At 39.0% G+C, this 15,502-nt stretch overlaps 1 protein-coding gene across 6 annotated transcripts in view; it reads left to right on the top strand.

The window, feature by feature from the left end:
- Positions 1–15,502, top strand: part of App (amyloid beta precursor protein) — a 242,250-nt gene that overhangs the window by 65,625 nt on the left and 161,123 nt on the right. For all 6 annotated transcript variants that reach the window (XM_046430448.2, XM_046430449.2, XM_046430450.2 and 3 more), the window contains exon 3: positions 7,453–7,582. In XM_046430448.2, the coding sequence (XP_046286404.1) occupies positions 7,453–7,582 (130 nt within the window). The remainder of the gene's footprint in view (positions 1–7,452; positions 7,583–15,502) is intronic.

Below are 15,502 nucleotides of genomic sequence, written 5' to 3' on the forward strand. Positions count from 1 at the left end.
CTGTCGGCTGGCATCAAGCCATCATTGTGAAAACCCAGCGTGGCTCAGACTTCCCATTATTGCGGTAGGGTTTCATCAGATGCATTTTGCCTCTCAGCTCCTCATTAAGTTGCAAGCAGAGAACGCTTTTCAGCTTCCAGTTCTGCTTCTCAATTAAATTAGAGGTTCTGTTTCCGATATCTCCCATTATTCACAGAATTTATGTTGAAAACAATTTTTAATGTGATTTTTTTTCTTTGTAGCCCCCCCAAAAATTGCAGTGGGTCATTTAAATCCAGAAACATGAATATATTGTCTACAGCATACTTTGTTTTGGTTTTAACACTAAAGTTCAAGTTGTTGAAAACTTAATATGCTCTTTCTGTGCTTAAGAATGGCACCTGCTTTGGTTGTTAGGTCCTGGCTTCATCTTCTGTAAAGTAGAGCAGTTACTAGCTAGTGGAGGATTCCATAATGTGCTACACATGAAATGTTTGCAACAATTTCTGGCACTAATAAACTTTCAGTTATTATATACTTTTCTTATTCTTTTGGATATGCTCTTTGAAAAAGTAATTGGTATATAAAAGCTATCAGAAGATTTAAAAAAAGAAGTTCTCAGAAGATGAAACTATCCCATGATTAGACTGCCATTTGGCATTTTGTTATAGGGCTTTTGATTCTTTGTTTCTGCAGGTACAATTTGGATCTTGGATTTTTGTTTTCTCATATGCTGCATAAATCTATGAGCTGTTTCCTCTGGGATAGTTCTTTCCCCCTTCTCATTTTCTTAAATGTAAAATTTCAGGGAAAAGGAATACTAATAAGGACTGGGAGTGTAACCCAGAGGTATAGTAGAATGCTTATCTAGCATGTGCAAAGGCACCTGGGCTCAATCCCTAGCACCATCAGAAAAAGAAAAAGAAAGAAGAAGGATAGTATAGTAAAATGAATGATAGTATAGTAAAATGTGCCAATCACTCAACTTCTGTAATTGTCATATTCATTCACCCTTGCTCCTGGTTAAGTCTAGAATGCAAGCTCTTTATTTCATCTACTCAAGATCTATGACTTCAGTCAGAATGTCCTGCAGGCCTGTTTCCCTTGCCCTTTGCTGACCTGTAAATTAAGACATACTGAAGCAGCACACTTTACCCATTGACTTCTGACCTATATACTTAACACATCATTTTGTTAACAAAATTTCTAACATTTTCCAAAAAGAAATGTCCTTGGGAATTTGATTGAAAATGAATTTTAAAAGCTGAATGGCTAAAAAGAAAAATAGGCAAATTGTTTTCACAATTATCATCAATTCCCATTTTACTAGGCCCTGTTTGATTTTTGTGTTCTTGAAATAACCCTGGGGCATCTGGAAATGACTTTGGCATTCCTCACGGTCCTAGGTGGCCTGTTTGCGAAAGGAATTTGCCCTCAATGTGAAGAATGAAGTTCTGTAGGACTCTGACAACATATGTCTTAAAGAAATATTTTTATATTTTTACATATAAAACTACATGTTCTTGGCATTCTTAAATACCATCAATGTCTTTTCTTGTTTTGCGTATTTAACGACTTAAATGTCATCATGTTTGAGATTAATATGTTTCCAATTTGGAGAGACAGAGAGGGAAAGAGACTTAAAATTTTTTAAATTTAGAACAAAATTGAGTTGACCAAATTTTAATGTATTTCTGCACTGAAATGCCTTAAAACCGCTTATACCACCCACTATAACCTTCTGATATGCATCTAAGATTGTTCCTACTTGAACTCTTTTCTGGCTGTTAGTATATGGAATTTCTTTATTTCTCTCTGTCTCTGTCTCTCCATCTCTCTGTCTCTGTCTCTGTCTCTCTCTAATCATTTTATGTTCTGATACATCTGGCTTTTTGGCCAGATAGGCTGCTTTTCAGATTCTAGGACCAGCCTAGCTTTGAATTCTTCCTCAATGTAATTCTTCTTTAGCTGTAATTATTATTACTTTATTTTTATGTAAGGCAGTCTTATTTATATAAGTTGTATCTATTTAGAAGAACAATATTGGAAGGGTTATTTTTATTAAAAAGCTCATAATCCAATAACCGTTGAGCATCCTATTTAGGAGATAGTTTTATAATATTCAGTGAGAGCCTAGTATGTACTGAATTTCTCTATAGTGAAGGCGTTCCTACCTGAACCAGAAATACTCATTAGACATTTATGAGCAGTTACGTGCTAGCCCACTGCTGGCCTTTGTTGAGGGGACACTGTCTTTACCTTCAAAGAGTTATAGATCCTAGTAGCACAGGGAGGTGCCACAGGAGGCAAATAGTGGTCAGTGACCTTTGATGGGTGTTTGCATGAGGCAGTCTGGGTGCAGGGACTGAAGGAATGCTGGAGGGGTGAGGAGTTTGAGTGAGATCAGCAAGGGGTTAGCGGTCGCCAGCCAGCCCCTGTCAAATCCTCATCTTTCCTTGCCTCTCACCTTAGCTTCTCTCTTTTCAGTTTCCCCTAAACCAGCAGCTTCTCCCAGATGCCTGGTTGGCTCATTCTTGCATGTGAGTGAGCCATCTCTGGCTCTGACTCACCCTAACGCCCATCAAGTGTCTTCATCATCTAGCAAGAGCCTGTATGTGTTTGTTCCCAGCTCCTGGGGAAGGGAATGCAGGATATGGTTTAGCCTTGCAGTCAGTGAGGGGATGGAGCTGCAGTTAAAATGTGGTCTCTACTGATTACTTCCTTCGGACAGCGGAGGGTTGGAGCACCAGGAAGAGTGGGAAGGAGCTGGCAGCCTCCTGTTGGCCTTAAAACCAGAGGTGATGAATGTGCAGCCATCAGGAGGCCTGCGAGATGCCAGATCACCTTTCCTGCCCCTCAGGAAAGGGATTTTTCATTGGGGAGGCCATACAGTCATGCATTTAACCAACTGTGAGTGCACTGTGATAAATACAAGGAGCGTTCCCCAGCGAGAGGGAGGGTTGGCGATGTATCACACTGTGGAAGTCCTGTCTGCACAGGGGGACTCTAGGGGGCCTGGGCACAGGAAGTGTGGTGTAAGGGATTTGAGGTCACAGTGTGCTGGAACATCTTGCCTGTGTTTATACACTGACTGCTCTGTGCACCTATAATTTAGGAAGATTTGTAGAGATTGGGACAGTTTATTTTTCAAGTAACTCATACTGGTCTGGATTTGCTTCTGCTTTATTTTAAGTATTTATAAATATAACTGTTGTTGTATAAAGTCCTTTTTTTAAATATAAAAAATTCAATTTGAGCACTAAAACCATTGAAATTTGACTTAAGCATTACAATTTGAGGTACTGCTGCAGAGAAAATATTAAACATTGAGCCCATGCTTATAATTAATTATGGAGAAAAGTCAGGAATTTTTCTCAAGGACATTTGTGTATCTAATTATTATTTTTATTCTTGACTAGATAGTGAGCTAGGCTGTCTTTTCAACATAAAAAATGCTTTTTTTTTGTCCCTAGACATATACTAGAGCTAGCTACTTAATAAAAATAAAATATTATTTGGATTTTTGTCATTTATTTAAAAAGTTTTCTAGTTTTGTTACTTTTGCCTCTTTGGGGGTTTCTTATGCATGTGGTTATCACAATTATCTAACCGGGTCTTTTTGTGCGTCAAAAAGAAATTGTGTTACTTTGATATTTTTTCTTCTTCCACCTTCAAATAAGCCTCCTGGTGTTAGAGCAGCAAAATTTTACTATCTTTGGCAGTTCCAAATTAATAGCTCCTTATCCCTGAATAAAAGTAAGTGAATCAGGTTGAAGTACTGCCTTCATTTTATTGATTAGGGCAGTAGGCAAATTATGCATGGCCTTTGTGAGTGGTTCAAATTTTATAATCCACATTCTTCTCCATATTAACAATTACCGTTGTTAGCAAAATGGAGTGAGAAGCTAAAGCCAGGAAATAGTATATATGCCCTGGATTTCATGGCAGAAACTGGAGCTAAACTCTGTTTGGCTGATGATCACTCTTTGAAGTTCTGGTGATCTTTAGGGAGAAACATGTGTTCACAGATTTTAGTTTGCAATTCTGTCTAACTGCTTGGAAATTGTCAGTCAAATAAGGTACTGCTCTGTTTCCCTGAATATGACCATAGGAGTCTAAAGATGGTTATCACTCAAGATGAAAAAGAGATCCTTCTTTCCTGCTAATCAATTGTACCTTCAATTTGTTGGTTTTAAATTGAAAAGAAGGAAATAGGATATGGTTGTGTCTGCTGTAGGGATTCCAGAGAGCTGACAGGTCCTGAGAAAATTCTCAGCAGGGTGGTATTTCTGTGAAGTGGCAGATAGAACCCCTTTAGAGAAAGGCAATAGTGCACACTTTGCTGCACATAAAGTGGTACCCTCAGGGTGAACTCTGTAATGCCACCAACTTTATGACTCATGAGTGCTATACTTTTGCGATATAATAAACAAGTAAAGGTGAAGAGAGAATTATATTTCTGTACAAAGAGCCACTTGGCCTTTCATTATATAGGATAAAGCCATGGGGCTATTAAATTTTTAGTGACATTTTCAAGTAGGGCATTATCTGTGACCTGATATGCATGCATTCAAGTGTTAAGATACTTAAGAACAAAATAAAATAAAGGGAAGGAAGCTGTATCCTTTGGAGCGAGATTTCTGGCAGTGTTCTGAAGCACTTTCTCAGCACCCAGCCTAGGATTCTGATTTAGCTACTTGTGTGTGTGTTCTAGATTATTCCTCTACTATTGGATTTATCACTTACACTGCTACACTGATACAGGCCTTTCTTTTTAATTTTTATTTTTAAATATAATATGTTTTTTTAGAGACATTATAGATTCACTGAAAAATTGAGAGCATATGCAGAGGTTCCCCATAATCCCTTGGCCTCCGTTATCAACATACCCCAATGGAGTGATGCATTTGTTATAATCCATGAACCTACACGAACACGTCATTATCACCCAGAGTACATAGTTCACATTGGGGCTCTCTCTTGGTGGTTTGGACAAATGTAAATGCAAATTCCTCATGTTTGGACAAATGCCAGTGACGTGTATTCACCAGAGTAGTTTCATTGCCCTAAACATGCTCTGTGTTCTGCCTGTTTACCCTCCTACCAGCCCCCAAGCCAATCTTTACTGCCTCTGTGGTTTGCCTTTCCCAGAAGGTCATGTAGAGGAAGTTGTGCTGTGTGTCACCTTTACATACGGGTTTCTTTTACTTAGCGGTATGCGTTGAAGATTCCTCCATGACTCTTCATGGCTCGGTGGCTCATTTCTTTTTATCACAGAATAATACCCCACTGTGTAGATGTACCCCATAGTTTATGTGTCCATTCTCAATGCTTTTTGTTTCAACTCATTTTTCTTGGGACCAGGACTAAGGTGAGGTGTGTGAGATGCTGTCAGGGAATCAAGATGAATAATATTGTAGAACGATTTTTCAAAAAATAAAAATTCATACAGCAAAAATGATGAACAAGACATTAACATTTTAGGTAAAGAGAAGATCCCACCAAGCCCTGTCAGTGTCACTGATAATCATAAGCAGAATTCCCTATATTCGTAACGCACATGGGACATTGTTCTCTTGCTATGAAACCTGGTTCTCCTCTGCAGAAATGGCTTCCCCTGAAGACTCCTCTGGTAGAAGTGCTTTTCTCAGAATAGTCATAGCATTGTGCCTAGAGGTGGAGATGGCCTCTTCGCTCCTCATTTCCCCCTCCAAACTACTCGTCCCCTTTCCTCCCTAAAACACCATCTATCCCATCCATGAAGTAATGCACCTAAACTCGACCACACTCTCCTCTACCAGTGGGAACCATCCCCAGCCTCTTCCCTTTCAATGGCACAACCCCTCAGTGTGTGCGGATTTTAGCTTCTGGTGTTCATCTAGTATAGCGCTCCTCCTTTGTGACTCATGAGGTATTTGGGGGAGGGGCGCGGGTACTGGGGATTAAACTCAGAGGTACCCATCCACTGAACCACATCCCAGACCCCTATGTTTTTGTATTTTATTTAGAGACAGGGTCTCACTGAGTTGCTTAGTGCCTCACTTTTGCTGAGTCTGGCTTTGAACTTGTAATCCTCCTGCCTCAGCCTCCTGAGCTGCTGGGATTACAGGCATGAGCCACTGTATCTGGCTTATGAGTGATTTTAATGGTGAGCTCAGTGATCCCTCTTGTACTCAGTTGCTCAGGTCAGCGATTCTCTTTCCTTTGGGGATCTTGCCTTCCTCATTCTTCATTGTCTATACCCTCCCATGATCCTGTTATATACCTTGCTGTTACCAATACCTGCAACTTTTCCAAAATCTTCATTTCAGTTCACTGGCTCTCCAAATACTACTTCTCACTGTCTCGCTTCCACTTCCACAGCAGAAATTCCTTCGCCCATTCACAATTTCAAAAATAAACTGTGCTCACTTTTGCCACTTCAGATTCATAGCCCAGAGTTAGAACCAACTGTTGCTCACATTCTCAGTTCTGTCTTTCCATTGTTATTTGTCTGGCAAAGCAGCTCATTTTAGAGATATGTTCTTTTTATTAACATTTTCCTTTCAAATATCTGCTTCTTCTTGTTATTTGGCAGTACTGAGGATTAAATCCAGGGTCTCAGGCATTGGAGGCAAGCACTTGACCATTTCCAGCCCTTTTTAAAGATTTTATTTTGATACAGGGTCTAAGTTGCTGAGGCTGGCCTTGAACTTGTGACTCCTGAATAGCAAAAATTATAGGAGTGTGCCACTGTGCCCTGCTCTGCTTATTATTATTAATAAAGAGAAGTGGTTTGATATATTACAAGTAGATATTTCAGTTGAGTTTGACAGTGCATTCCAAGTGCTCAGCAAACATCACTAGGTACTAAGAACAGCAATGTAACAATGTAACAGGAGGATACCAGTTAGTCATTGAGGGAACAAAATTCATGAGTGACAGTTCTTTATCTAAGTGACACCCTTGAAAACTTTGTGATAAATTTTTCTTATGTTAATTGCTTTGAATACAGAGATTAATTTTTATAAAGAAATCTTCCTTGTGTCATATTCTATATGTAAAATGTTTAATTAGTGAGATAGGGGTCAGTTGAATTTCAGTAAATTAATATCTCTAGGTAGATCTACCTATGGTCCATAGATAGGTCCATACAATCTATGGACCTTATGCTAGTTTATTTTACATAAAAAATGACCCCATATATTTAAGAGTCTCATACCTCCCTCCTTCATTTTTCCTTTTATTCCCCCTCTGGAAAAATATTTGAGGTCTGAATGAGTGCAGTAAAATCCAGGTCACACTGCTGGATGGAATGACCAGATGCTTTGTCACTTGGACCTTTTCCTTTACACTGAATCTCTTTAGCTTAGGTCAGAAGTGGAGCAGGCTTGGATGTTTGGGGCTTAGCACTACTTTATCATAATGGTGGAGGATCATTCAGTGGTTGTCCATGTCAAAGTAACAATGTCCTTTTCTTGTACACTCTCCCAGGTTTACCCTGAGCTGCAGATCACCAACGTGGTAGAAGCCAACCAACCAGTGACCATCCAGAACTGGTGCAAGCGGGGCCGCAAGCAGTGCAAGACTCATGCCCACATCGTGATCCCCTACCGCTGCTTAGGTAAGCTGCCAGCCACCTGGCTGGTGTTGCGTGGTCTAGTCTTTGGCAATGAGAAAGGCTGCTCTAATCAGGTCAAGTACATCTACTTTTCCTTCAGCATCCATCAGTGCATTCCACAACTGTGGATTCAGCTAGCCGTGGATCAAAAATATGGAAACAACAACAAAACTGTACCCATCATGGACAAACTTTTTCATGTCATCATTCCCAAAATAGTACAGCATAACAACTATTTATATAGCATTTGCATTGTGTTAGGTAGTATAAGTAAGCTGGAGATGATTGAAAAATACAAGGAAGGTCCTTGGGAGGTAGTTCAGTGGGTAGAGTGCTTGCCTTGCATGCATAACACCCTGGGTTTAATCCCCAGTACCACCAAAAACAACAACAACAAAAAAGAAGAGAATGTACATGGGTAATATGCAAATAACATGACATATAGCAGATGAGATTCTATAGATTTTGGTATCCACAGAGAATTCTAGAACCAGTCCCCCAAGGATACTGAGGAATAATGGTACTTGTCTATGCTTTGGACTATTAAGATGATATTGTATGTTCCAATAGTACAAAGGCAGTATTTTTGAGCTCTCTGCTTCAGAATTAATTTATCCAGGACTGATGAATGAAAATTGCTTAGTGGTGAGGTCTGGGAACCCTTATTTTACCAAATCTCATAAATGATTGTCATTTATACTCACTCCCTAGCCTGGTAGAATGGGGCCTCATGTGTTTTCATCACACAGACTCCATTGCAAAAAGATTCCAATGTGAAGTTGCAGCATTTTGCTAATTTCTTGAAAAGCTTTTTCTTATAATATCTGGCTATATTTTTTTCCTGTTGTTGGTGATTAGAAGTTGGAGTTGGGTTGATCTGAGATTTAAAATTTCACCTTTGCTTTTTATTTTTGAAATTGAATTTTACGTGATCTCATGATTTTTCCTCTGGAAACACTGATACAAGTTCTTATTAAATATGACTTGGTCCTTAATCTCTTCCTAGCTGATATTTTTAATGTAACCAGGTGTTGCAAAAAATCCACAGTCTTTGCTCTGGTAACTGCATCTAGATGTTGTCTACTAGTTTCTTCACTGTGTGAGGCTGTAAATATGGTCACAGAGGTCCCTATATGGAGACGCAGGACAAATATTGATAGGCATTCTGATGTGACTTCTTATAAAGGTTAAGAGGAAGCCTTAAAGGAAAGCCCTTGCTTGCCTGTGCAAGGCTCTGGATTCTATTCCTAGCATGCAAAAGGATAAAAGAAAGACAGAAAGGAAGGGAGGTAAAGGAGAGAAAGGAAGGAAAGTCCAAACAGCAAGTTGACAAAGTAGATAACCACTAGAGATCTGTATGATATCTGGCCAATTAATGCCATGGAGCTCATGGATACTGTTTATTTATGTACATAATTTGAGAAATAAATGGAAAATACTGGAAATTTCATCTGGTGGATTTACTACTCACAATGTAACTGAAGACAAAGAGTGTAGAAAAACAAGATTTTTTTTTTCCAGATTCTTAGATATTTGATAATTACAAGTTTCCTTGATCTTGGTTTTTCTGGTTCCTACATGCTTTATAAGGCCTTTTTTTTTTTTTTTTTTTTTTTTTGGTCTGGTCAGGAAGTAAAGATTTAATAAATAAGAAGAGACTAAGCAACATGTAAATATTAGATACAGAGCTCCTATTTCAGGAAATGACTATGGAGGCTTATCTGTCTCCAGGAACTGTGTACTTCAGACTACTTTTAAAATGGCACCAAGAAATAGTGCAGAGCCCACCCGAGCCACTACAGTCAGGAGGTAGGCCATGAGTTGGTTACTTAGGTGGCCCAGACCCTGTAAATTGCTTCTTTCATTTCTCACTTGCCTGCCCTATGCAGTATATCAAGTGCATGTTCTGTAGGATATAAACTCTTAGAGGTCCTGACTAGATCTTTGAACATGTGTTATCACATAAAACACCTGATAGAACCCTCATGTCACATCAGAAGTGAATTTATGTTTAAATATTATGTTACTAGGAAAATTGTTTCATGATTCAGAGTTATTGATACTATAATTGACTAAAAGCTGAATTCCACAAGAAAATTGCAATTTATTACAGAGGGCCAAGAGTTGAGATAAGTATTCTTTGACCCCAAATCAGGTGTTATCTCCTCCGTTGGCCACATCCCCTAACCCTCCCAGAGACTCTTCATCTCTCAAAAGCACTACCCTTTATAGCAACAGTGAATTGAAAAAAAAAAAAAAAAACTAAAAAATAACCCTGCAGAAAAGAGATGTAAAAAATGTCCTAAGGTTTATGTATGAAGCCAAAAGATTTTATAACACTGCGAATACACAAAAACTATCAAAATATTTGTTTTTATTGTGCTTCATGCACTCTTTGGGGAAACAACAGCCTAATTAATTTGAGTTCTAAGAATTAATCGCATTTAGTAAATGTCACCTTGTTAGTGGTGTTGGTGTCCTGTCCTCAGCATATATTTTTAACCACTACAGAAAGAGATTCACTTCAAACTGTATCATTTCACTGACACACATTTATAGAAATGTACAGGATGGACAGGGGCAAGGAGAAATAGAGAGAAACCCATCAAATAATTGTCCAAAAGACTATGGGCGTGGTCAAGAGTTAATTCCTGCCAGAGCCTTGCCTTCAGCACATACAGATCTCTCTTTTTTCTTCTGAACAGCTTCTGGGCTCCTTTGATGTTGATGTGCATAATTCAAGGGGACAGGTCACTTGTGACATGTCCAGCAAATTTCCCAGTTCTGGTTTAGTATCTGATATGAAATGAGTGCATTGACACTAACTGTTTTTGACATCCAGCAGGGACTAAATAATCATTAGCTATTCCCAGTAGGGATTTGGCCTGTTTTAATCATTTATCCTATTTCTCATCTTAGAAATCCCTGCTTCTTCTCCACTGGACCTGAAACGGAACCTCATGGGACAAAGAAAGCACAGGTTGACTCTGGCTTTGCTCTTGAGCTTAGATTAGAGTTAGGGATCTGGGCCTTGCTTGTCTCTTAGGTAGTTTCCCAAAACTCATACTAAAGAATTACACAAGAAATATAATATACTGATGATGTCTATGCAGAATGTGGCTTATATTTCAGGAAAAGGAATTGAAAAACATGATCATATAACTCAAGTGCATTTTATTTATACAAATGTTGTAACATCCCATTAATTTTAGCACTGTTTTTACTTTCTTTTCCCCCCCACTTTGGTTTTTTCTTTTCTGCCTTCCTTTCTCCTGATTTCTTAATCTGTTATTCATTTCAATATTAAGCCCTTTGTAAGTGCATAGGCCATCATTAGAGTATTTCTTCCGGAAGACAGTGTTGGTTCTATTAGTCTTTTCCTTCACAGGAGTGCTTATTGAGAGTCAGAGAGGTTGGCTTTCTTGCTATAAGTCACACAGTTCTTCAGAATTGGGACTACAGCCCCTTATTTCTTGATTTTTAATCTAATGTTCTTTACAGTATACATATAAAAATTATGTGTTAGAACAAATATCCATCTGATTTCTAAAACCAACTCATATAAGCAAGTCTGTGAATAAGAGCAATAAATAACACTTTTAAAAAAAATTGCCACAGTATGTATAATATGTCAAAATATACTCTGCTGTCATGTATATCTAAAAAGAATAAATTTTAAAAAGTCACCACGGGTATTTCCTTGATCAAGGTGACTACCATGACACCTGGCACAGGATACATCTCCATGTGATAATATTTTCTACTTCATAGTAGTAACAGTATCATTCTTACATATTCCTGCTGCTTGAAGAAAGAACTGCTATTTAGCAGTTCTGTAAGATCTCTGACTATATCCTGATGCACCCTTAGTCAAAGGAGATTTTTACTAAAGTTACTTTTCACAAAGATGCCATCTAGAAAACAATATAAGATTGTCTCAAACATTAACTATATTAAGATTCAAAACAAAGTTTGGAGAGAGAAAAATTCAGGTTATGTGTGGCATGCACCTCCCTAACCACCCTATCAGATGAAGGATCCAGTGTTGCTCTGGATGATTTCTCTCTAAACCAGGTGCTTTGGACATCCTTGCTCTACAGCATCTCACATGCCTCGGGGAAATGGGGACAATGGATCAGGTTGCCCTCGCCACTTTCTTCCCACAGAGCAGATGATTTCCCTTGGGAGTGAGCTGGCTTTCTCAGTTCACCCTTTGCTTTTTTGAGTACTTCTGGAACCAGAATGTACGCTCTGTCTTAATCTTACAAACACTGTATTAATTATTGCACGTGCAATTCAGTGCCCATCATTTATCATCACTCAGGGAGAATTATTTTTTTGTAAAGCTTTCAAATGCTTTCCATTTGAATAGCTGCTCTTCATGGTGTAATGGATCCACTATTGAAATTGGCACACTTCTGCTGTCGCTGACCAGCGAAAGCAAGGCGCATTGCATAAGATAAATTACTGTAGATTTACAGGCGCACAGTCAGGTTAATAGCATAATCCAAAGGAAGAATTAGAAGTTAAAGAATGACTACCTGAAATGTCATTGTTTCCTTTTATAATTAAGACTTTCCAAACATGTAAGTAGTAATAACCAGGAAACTGCTCAGTATAGTCAAATGAGAAATTAAAGGTATTTAATTATTTTCATTTTGAATTTAGTTGTTGTAATAAAATTTCAATATAAGTATGCCTTTTTTTCTATGTGGGCAGCTTTTGTGACTGATCTCTAGCTATCTTAGTCATTAAGGTTACGAAGTATGTATTTGATAATGATAGATATTGGACCATGGGAACTCTTTGAGCTTCTGCTAAGCAACAGTTCTTTTCAGATACATCACACAATAGAACAATACTCAAGAGTATTATGTTGACTAAACCAAACTTCACACATGGGAGTGGGGAGGGGAGAACATTTTTGTTGTAGACTTCAAAGATCTTGTAAATGTTCAGAGGTCCGAGCACAGTATTCCAGTGTGATAAAACTAAGAAGTGCTTTTGTGTGGACTCAATATCTTTCAGGCTTTTTTTTTTTTTTTTTGGTACTTGGGTTTGAACTCAGAGGCACTCCATCACTGAGCCACATCCCCAGCCCTTTTTGTATTTTATTTAGAGACAGGGTGTCACTGAGTTGCTTAGTGCCTCGCTTTTGCTGAGGCTGGCTTTGAACTCACAATCCTCCTGCCTCAGCCTCCCAAGCCTCCAGGATTATGGGTGTTCACCCCGGTGCCTGGCAACAACTTTCAGTTTTAATATTGCAAATTAGGTACAGCCAATTTTTATACCACCTCCAGTAGTATCCATTAAAGCATAACTATTTACTTACTTGAAGGGAAGAGTTAATTATATCAAGAATACTGAAAAAATTAAGAAAAACATTTTTTTCTCAAGTATTTTAAGACTTTTTAAAAAAGTTATTTAATATTTATACTTAATGAAAGAATTGACTAAAAAGTACGGGGGTAGGGAATGTGTTTTTTTTTATAGTTACAAACAAAAAAAAGTCACAAATATAAGAAATGACATCAAGACAGCAATGAATCTAAAGCCAGAGTGAGAGGTATTTCAATTTCAGTATCAAAGGGTGTTACAAAATGTTCACATTTTAGTAGCTGACACAGAAATCCCTTAGTATTTGTTTTTCTCTCTAGTCTAGGGATAAATTCTGTTATCTTTCTTTATCATCGCAGTCACCAAGTAGCTTCATTTAACTTTCCCTCTTTTCTATATCCCTTGATAAATTTCACTTCTAGCTGCTGGTGCCTCCCAGGAGGATTCCCTACCTCCCCTCTGCTGTCAGTGAATCTCCGCTTTGGCTTTGAACTCTGATGGTAAAGGGACTTCCCAGGGCAACAGCTGTGCATCCGTGTGCACAGCAGGTAGTGCAGACTTCAGGGGGAGCATGGGGAGGGTCCCAAGAGGGGAAGAAATGGCACCAAAGCATTAACTGCATTTTAGGACTGGCTTGGACTTTGCATGGTTTTACATATTATTCCCTTGAAGAGTTTGGGAAAGATATAGTGATGATGTGTGCATAGAAAGTGAAGCAAATCTTAAAATGGGGCAAGTACTAACTTTTTTTTTTTTTGTACCAGGGATTGAACTCAGGGGTACTCAACCACTGGATCATATCCTCAGCCCTTTTTTGTATTTTATTTAGAGACAGGGTCTCACTGAGTTGCTTAGGGCCTCGCCATTGCTGGGGCTGGCTTTGAATTAGTGATCCTCCTCCCTCAGCTTCCTGAGTTGCTGGGATTAGAGGTGCATGCCACCTTGCCTGGCAAGTACTAACTTTTGAAAAAGACAAAGAGTTAAAAATGTAACAAAAAGTTGTAAAATACAGAATTACATCACTGCTCAGTTATGAGCCATTTGGGCATCATGAGATTTATCTGGGCTCACATTTTTGGAGATTTCAGCCCATAATCAGTTGGCTTGTTACTTTTGGGCTGGTGGGGAAGCAGCATCTGGTTGCCTCAGAGGCACACAGGCACGTGGTTGGGCAAATCCCATTCACCTCCTGGTGGCCAGGAAGTGAAAGAGAGAGGAAGTAGGGGGGCAGCCTTCCAGTGTCTTCTACAAGGGCATGTCCCTGGTGACCCAACTTCCTTCCACTAGGCTCCACCCCTCAAAGGCTCTACCACTCCCCACAGTGCCACCCTGGAGATCAAGCCTTCTCTGTGGGCCTTTCAGAGACACTGAAGATCCAAACTACAGCACATAGTCCTCATGCAAATGCCAGATACTTGATAACTCTGTACTGCTAAGGTGGTGACAGGAAGGAGGTAGACTCTGGTGAAATTTCACCCTCTATCGTGCGAAGACCTAAAGTAGAAAAATGGAGAAAAGAGCTGTTTAATACAGAGCTGAGAATTACAGGGACAGGGACAAATAGCAGAAGAAACAGCAAACTGAGAGTATACTTTAAAGTAATATTTCTGTAACCTATAGTATGCTGTCAGTATAGCGCATCATCTTTGAATATTGGGAGGAAGCTCATGAGAGGGTGATGGGTTTGGAGAAAGTATTACAGTCAGTAGATCTGAGGGCCTCATGAGGAAGGATAGCGCTCTTGGTAGAGAATAAATAGTGCCTGGTATCGTAAATGAAGGATGCTTCCCTGCAGTACCAGTAAATTTGGAAATGATTGGTTTCTGTTCAAAATGTAAGCTCTTTGATGAGTAGGACTTTTTTTTTAGTCACTGAAAATTTCCCAGAGATTGTAACATGTCATGACATGTAGTACATACTGGCTTTTTAATTTTTTGTAGCCCTGGAGATTGAAAGCAGATCCTCACACATGCCAAGCAAATACCTTATCACTGAGCTATATCCCCTGCCTTTTATTTTTTTTTTTTAATTTTGAGACAGAGTCTAGCCACATTGCTGAGGCTGGCTATCCTCCTTTCTCTTCCTCCCAAGTAGCTGGGATTACAGGTATGTGCCACTGCACCCAACTACACAGTATATACTTAATAAGCTTACAGCAAATGAAAGGAGGATATACTGCGTGTTGGAAAAGGGAAGGAAAAGGAAAAGAAGGAATAAACTAAACACTAGGGAGACAGAAGACATGGACCAGGAATTTCACCTGCCCAAAAGACAGAATTTCTAACATTATGACATGTGTCATTTACTTCAAAACTCTTGTGTTGCTCAAGAGAAAGGGCAGGTTTTGTTGTTTTTTGGTACTGGGGATTGAACCCAGAGGCATTTTACCACTGAGTCACACCCCTCAACCCTTTTTATTTTTTGAGACAGATCTCATTATGTTGCTTAGGGTCTCACTAAGTTACTGAGGCTGGCTTTGAACTTTCAATCCTCTTGCTTCAGCTTCCTGAATCTCTGGGATTATTGGCATGTGCCACTGTGCCCCACTTAGGGCAGTTTTTATTTAGCAACCAAAAAAATAACATA

Source organism: Marmota monax, unplaced genomic scaffold (genome assembly GCF_021218885.2).
Source record: "Marmota monax isolate L192 unplaced genomic scaffold, Marmota_monax_Labrador192_F-V1.1 WCK01_AAM20220418_F8-fsc00016, whole genome shotgun sequence".
In the NCBI taxonomy this organism is placed as follows: domain Eukaryota; kingdom Metazoa; phylum Chordata; class Mammalia; order Rodentia; family Sciuridae; genus Marmota; species Marmota monax.